We start from the raw sequence: 9,153 nt of genomic DNA on the forward strand, positions 1-9,153 counted from the left end.
CACCTCTATATAGTTGACCCCGTTGGTATATGAGTTCTGAAAGATCATAAGTTCAGTCGCGGAGGTATCTCGGTAAGATTGCAGGGGCGTATACGTATAATTGCAGGAGAGGGGCCTGACTTTAACCCCCTCTCCAGAAGAAAATCATAGAGGACCAGCCCCTCCCCCTGATCCTGGCAGACAGCATATTACCACAAATCCTAGTATACAGTACATGAAAATATAATCATGTTTATGTGGTACAACCTAAGCAGTCGAAAATTCTTCAACATCGTTTCGAAAGGTCCAAAATATTGCATCAGTTTGCATCTAAGCATCCTCCATTTAACCAAAACTCTTCAAATGGGATATTATACCCCCTCCCCTGGAAGACTTAACAACTAAGCACCCCCCCCCCTAGCTTACCAAACAGGTGATTACGCCCCTGAATAGTTAGTACGTGTTTCTTTACTAGTTCTTGTATTCCCATTGCAAACTATTGAAATATAACAATATTGCATTTGGAGAGGGCGATACGTCTAAGTTGACCTTGATAAAGCATACTACTTTCAAAAATTTCGTTCAAATTCTTCAATCCAGCAATGATTGCTAATTTCTTTGTGGGCACACTCATTTTAAATGACATCGTCAACGTCACAGGTTTGGCGCTTTGCTCTAAGGTAGGTGTATACTTCCGTATTGTGTTCCTCGAGAACTGATTCCCCCTCCTCCTCGCTCCCCCTCACTACCCCTACCTCCCTCCCTCCCTCCACTCCCCATCCCACATTCCTCCTTACGTTCATTCCGGAAAAAAATAGGAAAAGGTATATACAGAAAATAGAATAAACAACATTTTTCTTTCCATGGTTTTATCAAAAAACACGTTACTTGTATGTATAATTCTTTCCAAATTAAAATAAAGTGCTACTCTACTATGTTACACCGAACACTATACCATTAAATTTTCTGTAATTTAAAATATGATCATGAAAATATTATTACGTTATACAAAATGGTAATAGTAAAGCTGCTTGTCTTGTCGCCATCAGCGTATGCACCTGTAAACAATTACGTGTTACATGTAAGGAGGTATGAAATTATGCCATGCAGGCTAGAAGTGTTGTCATAGGGAATTTCCATTTTCAATCATTGGTTCGGTCGTAACATTCTAGATAAGGGGTTATTATGAAAATTGTCGAGCCCATTAATACGTAATGTGAGCTTATTTTTTTAACGATAATTGATTATATTAAATATACTAAATTTTGAAAGAATACTTTCAAAATAATTATAACAATACTGGAATAGCAAACTTTTGAATTAGCTTAATAAATTATTGATACCTGTGCACACGTGGTCTGCCGCAGAAGGAATTTCCGTTTCTAATAATAGCAAACATTTCTGCGGCCTTTGCTCTTTCATTTAAAAGCTCAAAGTGATCGTGTTCAAACACTCACTGCAGCAATGTACATCACTAATGTGAAATCCTCGCCAGCTACGTTCTTGTCAGTAAAGACCACCAATGTATCAAATTCGCAAGCGATTGTGACAGCAAGAACTTTGGTTATTTTTCTGTTCTTTGTGAAGACGAGGCTGATTATACTAGGTAAGAACAAGTTTCCTTTTTCTTTTTCATTTTCTTGACTCACATCCATCTAATCAAACTAAAAGTAATTTAATAAATCAAGACAAACATAGGCTATTGTACATAGAACATATGCTGCGCACCACATTAGAAAGCTATAGGCCTATGTTGAGATGATATAGGCTCCATATAGCATACAAAAGCATTGATTGTATAGGATTTTCATACTGCCTGCAGCAGAGATATTTTTCCGTGACATCTAGGTTATCCATTCTCTGTGAATGAAAATGAAATAGCCCACCAATTGTTTGTTCGTGACTTTATTTAGGCTAGGGTATATATATGTATTACATTAATTGTGGGCGATGTATGGGATATCACTTATTCGGTTGGTGAATTATCCACGGATTGGTTATATCCAAGCAAGACGGCCGTCTTATACCGGTATACTATATGGTTACTAAGCATACATCGTCGAACACTCAAGGACACTGTGTGCACTACTGTGTAATTGAAAGACTGCCGGCTATACAGGTATAATTCCAGGCTTGGAAGCCCGATAAAAATACCAATGGGAAACATTGTGCAAATTTATATTTATGCTTACTATAGAAATATATTGGGGAAATTCCTTTACTATAAAACTGCAATTTGTTTGTTTGGTCAGATCTAACTTAGGCCACATAAGAGTAGTAACTTATGAATGTGTAACTACTAATAATATAATAAATTACATTTATATAGCGTTTAATGCACTGGGTTTCAAAGCGTTTTACAAAGTAGGAAAGAGACAAAGGACAATAAGGGGAAAAAAGAAACTAGGAATCAAAAAGAAATGTTTCAGTTGTCTCTTGAAAATAGAAAGGGAGGGAGAGTCACGTGAAATGGGAGTTCTTTCCAAAGAGAAAGCGCAGCGACAGAAAAGGCATGCACGATCTCCATAACGACATACTATTGTATTGCATTTATACCTACATGGTTATACTGATCTTTGGTATGTCACCTTATAGATAGCCTACACATTAAACTGCCTGTTAGCATACAATACTTTGGAAATATTAAGTGGAGATTTCTGAAGTTTGATAGTCAAATTCAAAATGAAGTATTAAAAGATTTGACAAGAAGTATTTGACAATAATTAAGCTGCTATTCCATTTATGCGACAACATGGTAACATATCTAATGGGACAATTTTACATAAAAAGGGGGGGGGGTGCAAAATGGGAAAGGAGTGCGACAGTTGTAATCATGTTATAACGTATATGTTATCTTAATTTATATTCTGACAATTTTATATATCAGGTGAAAATAATCTTAAAGGAACATTTCACATGTGTTAATTTCCAACCATTATCACTATATATAATGGGGCGTATATAGTCTGTAGCTCGGTAGAGGTGGAACTCTCGTTGCCCCTGTGTAAATTATTTGGTAAATTGTATTTCGTATAAGCCTATGGCTCCAAGAAGCTCCACTCAAATAAATGATTAAATATAGTTCTGTTGATTTCAAGATGATTTATTCCGTGAGTATTTAGTCCTTGGCAATTATACAAGTTCAATTAAACGTTGTAAACTTACTTCCAGATACTGATTGGAAACAATAATAGGTATAAAATTATTTGGCTATAATATACTAATCGTGAGTACTGGATGATGCTTTTGGTCACACATGATGGGGCATCTGATCAATGATTGGTTCAATATTACCTATAGTTCGGAACATCATTAATATTCATCAAATTTATCAATGAATGAATTAATCATGAGTAAGAAATAAAACAACACGTGGTCCTACTTTTTGGTTATGTTTTCTACGGTCTGAAAATAAGGGGTCCTAACCTAACCTAAAATGGACCGAACAATTTCTAATGTATTTCTTTATTTGGAAACCGTGGGAATTAACGTAACGAGGGGGAAACTTGAAGATCAAAAGTGCAAAGGTTTAAAGACCAAGCAGGAGTTTGATAGGAACTTAAGGAAGGCTTAATATCACGCCACGGCACTATACCCGGCCTAGAGAACAATAAAGAGCAACTCTCCCCACTACCAACTAAATATATTTCCACTTGGTTAGGGAGAATATGTTTTAACTGTAATTCCCAGCGCTAACACATGAGGACATGAACAAGTCTATAAATGACACCGCAGACTCTCCAACATTGCTTCAATTAAGTTAAGATATTTCCTTTGTTCACAATACGGTATTATCCTTAACAGAGGTGGTCATTGACGTCATAATAATAACGAAGTTTCTATTACCCAGTAATTACCTGAAACTTATTGTCAAAGGTAGTAATGCCACTACTTACTTTCACATTTGAACTTTTAAACGGTAGGGAACTTATTAAGAAGTTCTACTTTCAAGTGACCATATATGTAGTATGTCATTATTATGATATGTAAAGGAAATACACACAAAGTAGAACTCCTGATATTTTTTCAATTCTAGGCACTTATACAGAGAATCAGTGACAGGTCAAATTGAGTAATGGATAAGAGGTTTAATGTCACCCATAATTGGATGGTTTATGGATAGATTGTAAACAAACTAATTCCATTTGACAAATAGACACCTGTTGTGGAGTATCAATATAAGGATATAACAGTTATGACACAAAATGGCAGCCCCTTCTTCTCCTGGCATGAACATGAACATGAAAGCACGATACCTCTCAAACGGGGACAGATACTGTTTGGCTTTTTGATGGAGCCGTTCATCATATGCATCCCAATGACACAGCCTATTATATGGCAGAATACGGTAATTTCGCGTGTCCCCTAAAATATGCGTACTGTGTTTATACATGCATATATTATATTACTGGCACCGATGGACACTGGATATATGTTGTTGTGTTCGTTGGTCAAATTGCAACAACCTTTCTCAACCACAATTTGAATCTACAAAGCCTTAACGAAAACAGCAAAAATTCCCACAGAGAAACAAGAAAACATCACTTTTGTATTCTGAGACACGTTCGTCGATTATTTCATTCAATTTAGCGGAATTATACATGTAAACGTCAACGCATGCGGGGAAAATACCGAACTTTACAAGTATAAATGTACTGTATTTACGGTGGAAGATGCATGGTCAAAACAGTAAATGAAATCACATTGCTATAAGGGATAGCACTTAAAATTAACCAAATCAGCAAGATCATCATCAATGCTATCCTTTACATGCACATTTATCGCGAATTTACCGTATACCATCATATATTCAAAGATCATTTTGGGTTGTACATCTCCTTCACTTGTAAAAAAAAAAAATGAATGTAATAATCAGCAGTTATTTTTACGACGCTTAAGCGACCACAAATGTGGGAGAAACCCGCTAGGGCTCATGGATTTTAACTTACACGTCGGGTGGCTTCCACGATTCAACATTTTACTCAAATTTGGAATCTTGGAATATCATAACTATCGAAGAATTACCTGCACTTAAAGTTTTCTATTTTTTAACAAACACTTAACTTTCACAGTGTCTGTACTAAAGTTCATCCTGTAATGGCTTGTAACTCTAGCATATTTTGTTGATTTGTTGTCATTTATCTCTTCCAGCTTGATCAACTAGTAAACTCTGGTAACATGTGGGTAACTCTGCCAATGTCCAAGATGGATGAATCATTCCGCTGCTCATATTTTCTGGTCTTGCTGTTGTTAACCACATCGACAGCGATCATGGGGAACTCTGTCAAAAGTGAATTTCCGGAAGCTCTTAGCAGTCCTGCAGAAACTACTTCCTGTAGTAACATGGTGGATGGTAAGGTGGATTGCAGTCACCGAGGCTTGACGGCTGTTCCAAAGAATATACCAACAACTGTCCGAATTCTGGATCTAAGTCATAATAAGTTAAGCACGGTAACCCCAGATGCGTTCGATGGTCTAAAGAAGCTTCAGATACTTAGCCTCTCATATAACACAATATCAAGAAAATCGATCGTGATGGAGTTGTTCAAGGACTTGGCAAACTTGGAGGAGCTCTACTTAAATCACAACCAGGTTAACAAATTTTATGAAAATGTCTTTACCAATCTAGGAAATTTAAAAATCTTAGATTTGTCAGACATGAATAATGGAATCGTAAAACCAATTCCAAGAGAAGTCTTTGCACCGTTGAAGTCACTTACTGATTTGAGATTGAATAATGATCTTCTACCCTCCTTCAACTTCCTTCCAGAAGGAGCGTTACCAAAACTTCAGAAGTTGGAGTTAGCGCGAAACGGAATTTCTATCATCGCCGAAGGGGATTTTAAATACTTAGAAGGGACCAGTATTGATAATTTAGACCTATCCGGAAATGACCTCACTAGTATAGATCCCTCTTGCTTTTCAGGTTTGAAATTATTAAATTTTATTAATCTTAAACAAGCAATCCACAGTGAAGATGCAATTGCCCAAGTTGGGACTGCATTGAAAGAAGTCCACGTGACCAATATGAGCCTCTCAATGATCGGTTTAACAAACCTAACCGATGATACATTTAATACGTTTGAAGGAGTTCCGCTTGAAGCGTTGGATTTGTCCTTAAACAATATCAGCCACATTGCTGGTGCACCCTTCCAATATTTGACCCAACTTGGGGAAATTAATTTGTACAAGAACTTTATCTCCAACATCGGTCCAGATGCCTTTAGTCATCTCGGGAATCTGAGAACCCTTGATCTTTCTAATAACTCCTTGACCAAACTCAACGAAACTACTTTCCAGAGTTTGACAGAATCAGTTCTGCGAGTACTATATTTGGAAATAAACCGCATTGAAACCATCAAGGCTGGTACTTTTCATGGTTTGGGTCAGCTTGAGTTTTTAAAATTATCTAGAAACCGACTGACACAAACAATTTTAGGCCCGGAATTGGAAGGGATGCCTAAATTGAAAATTCTGGATCTTGGACTCAACAATGACATTTCCATCGGTGAGGATGCTTTCGCAAACGTCACGTCCTTAACAAAATTGTACTTGAACGTGATTGGATTAAAAACCATGATGGCGGGAAAGTCTCCTTTTCGACATCTGGTGAACTTGGAAATGCTCGATCTTAGCAACAACTCAATGAGTCGTATACTGGCGCCAGATGTCTTCAAAAGTCTTACCAAACTACAGGTATTATATCTACAACACAATAATTTGTACCACCTATGGGAGGACTCTCAGACACCTGTGGATTTTCTAACAGGTTTGACATCATTGCGGAAAGCCGATTTATCTTATAACGGATTTCATAAGATACCAGATGGTGCTTTTAAGAATACAACTCGTTTGCAGATTCTTCTTTTAGCACGCAACCAAATTGCCAATTTGACATCGTCATCTTTTGAAGGATTATCTTCCTTACGTGAACTACAATTGCATCATAATAACTTAAATGTTATCAAGGAGACCAGTTTTCATCCATTCCTGGAAAGCCTTCAGTCTCTGAGCATTAAAGAAAACCCGTGGCTGTGCAACTGTGAGTTGGAGTGGTTCCGCAAATGGATTGATAAAACTGACGTCAACATCACCGATCTTGGAAAGACGACATGTGCGGACCCCCGAGGTACCTCCTTGCTTGATTTCTGGCCAAGTCCCTATGTCTGTGATGGAAAATTACGCCCAATGTACTATTACATAATTGGTGGCAGTGTTCTATCTGCCTTGCTTCTTGTGCTACTTCTTTGGTGTTGTCGCTGGCGTATCAGATACTGTTTACTGAGAGGCAGAGCTAGGCAGCGTTATCGGCGACGGGATGGGTACCGCATACTTCCGGGGAGAGATTCCGCTTACGAGTCTGATGTCTTCATATCTTACAGCAGCCTAGATAAAGGTTGGGTTGAAGGTATCCTCAGGCCGCAGTTGGATGGTACCGGAGCCGACCAAGAACGCTTCCATATCAATATTCATGATGAAACCTTTGTCGCCGGTGAGTCCATTATCGAGAACATCACCGGCGCTATCGATACCAGTCGAAAGACACTCTGTATCATCTCGAGAAATTACCTGGCAAGTAATTGGTGTAAATACGAACACGATGTAGCGATGTTTAAGCACTTTGGTGATAGAAAATGTCTTATTTTGATCCGTTTGGATGACGTCAACAACAGTGAGCTTAAACAGCACGACCTTATCTACCAGGTAACTCAGCAAGATACGTACCTCAAGTGGCCAGGCGAGAGGGCCTCGTCCATTGAAAAGAAAGTATTTTGGGAAAAGTTGAAGGAGGCTGTCGCCAAAAGAGAGGCGCCGAGATGTGGTAGTGGTTGTTGCTGCTGCTGCTGTTGTTAACATGTATAAACAGCCTCGCTTGTTTTGCTTGTCAAAATTTAAGAAAAACATGATGATGACGTAATTGGTGTAGGTCTTCTATTTCCGTTTTAGCATGACTACCATGCAACATATGTAGCTTACCTACAGCCTATACCTATTGTGTATATAAGCATATGGTAATATTACCATACTAAGGATTACTGTATATATATATATATATATATATATATATATATATATATATATATATATATATATCATCTGAAGAAGTGAAGACAAGTTGTCACGGCCGGAGCGCATTGAGTCTAAGTTGAGGGATGCTTTGTATCCTTTCAGGGGAAAACCTTTGCATTTTGCACTATTATTTTGGCATTATTGATACAATTATTTGCTTTCCCTCAATGTAACTATTAAAGTTTCAGTGTTGTGTGCTTTATTTTCTGATTTAAATTTGATTTATTATACTTCCGTTTCATTTGACGCTTCCCACAGTTAAACAGTGAAAGCAAAGCATGTTTTGATTTTTTTTTATATTATTATCAAGTAAGTATGTCAACGAACATCAAAATGATTAGAGCTGAAATGTCATTTGAGTTCTCTGAAGAATTGTTAACTTAATGGAATAAGGAACGAATGAATTCTGTTTAATGAAATTTCGACGTTCAAGTTTGAATAAATATTGCAAACTACAAACTTTCCATTCTTCATAAACAAGTTGTGACATCACTTACTCTGAAATTTTGTAACAATGATTTCCAACAGATGAAAGAAACAAACAATTTGATAAAGCTCGATGTGCGTGTAATGTGGTTGGGGTTGGGGCAGTTGGTGCGTGGTGACCATAAATGAGAAACATTCTAAAAAAAAATCTAAGTAATACCTCTTTGTGGCATGTACTTGAAAATCGCTTCCATTGAATCGCTGCAGATAACAAGTAATATTTGAAACTGATTTTGCATCTGAAGGTTTTTCCTCTAAGACTTCATGACCTCAGTCAACAACAGCTTAACCCCTCCCCACTCCCACCTCCCCTTGTTCATTAGAAATATGCTACTTTTGCTCTGATGTGTGCGCGTGACTCCATTGAAGTAGTGGTATAGTTGATACAAGTCAACTTTTGGATAACAAAATAGAGGGCGGAATTGGGAGTGTCACTCTTCTTTTGGAAATAAAAATTAGGATTTCAAAGTCAACTGTTTGCGCAAAGCGATGCAATATGTTACTCGCAAAAATAGTTTTTCGAGCGCAGTACGTCAGTGCTGTAAATGATTAACATCGCACTTTTCTCTGTATTTCATTTTATTTCATTATATATTTGATCCAATCAAAAAGCAGTAT

The 9,153-nt window shown here is 37.4% G+C and overlaps 1 protein-coding gene across 1 annotated transcript; it reads left to right on the forward strand.

The window, feature by feature from the left end:
• Positions 1–1,410: 1,410 nt before the first annotated feature.
• Positions 1,411–8,508, forward strand: LOC139959446 (toll-like receptor 4). The gene is made up of 2 exons (XM_071957083.1): positions 1,411–1,585; positions 5,131–8,508. Exon 2 carries the CDS (start codon positions 5,158–5,160, stop codon positions 7,831–7,833), a length of 2,676 nt encoding a protein of 891 aa, XP_071813184.1. The 5' UTR covers positions 1,411–1,585; positions 5,131–5,157; the 3' UTR covers positions 7,834–8,508.
• Positions 8,509–9,153: the final 645 nt, after the last annotated feature.

The sequence above is a fragment of the Apostichopus japonicus genome, chromosome 19 (genome assembly GCF_037975245.1).
Source record: "Apostichopus japonicus isolate 1M-3 chromosome 19, ASM3797524v1, whole genome shotgun sequence".
Classification (NCBI taxonomy): Eukaryota; Metazoa; Echinodermata; class Holothuroidea; order Aspidochirotida; family Stichopodidae; genus Apostichopus; species Apostichopus japonicus.

Bases quoted from the DNA above. Each gene is read 5' to 3' on its own strand.
- LOC139959446 (XM_071957083.1), top strand. From the start codon at position 5,158: ATGTGGGTAACTCTGCCAATGTCCAAGATGGATGAATCATTCCGCTGC.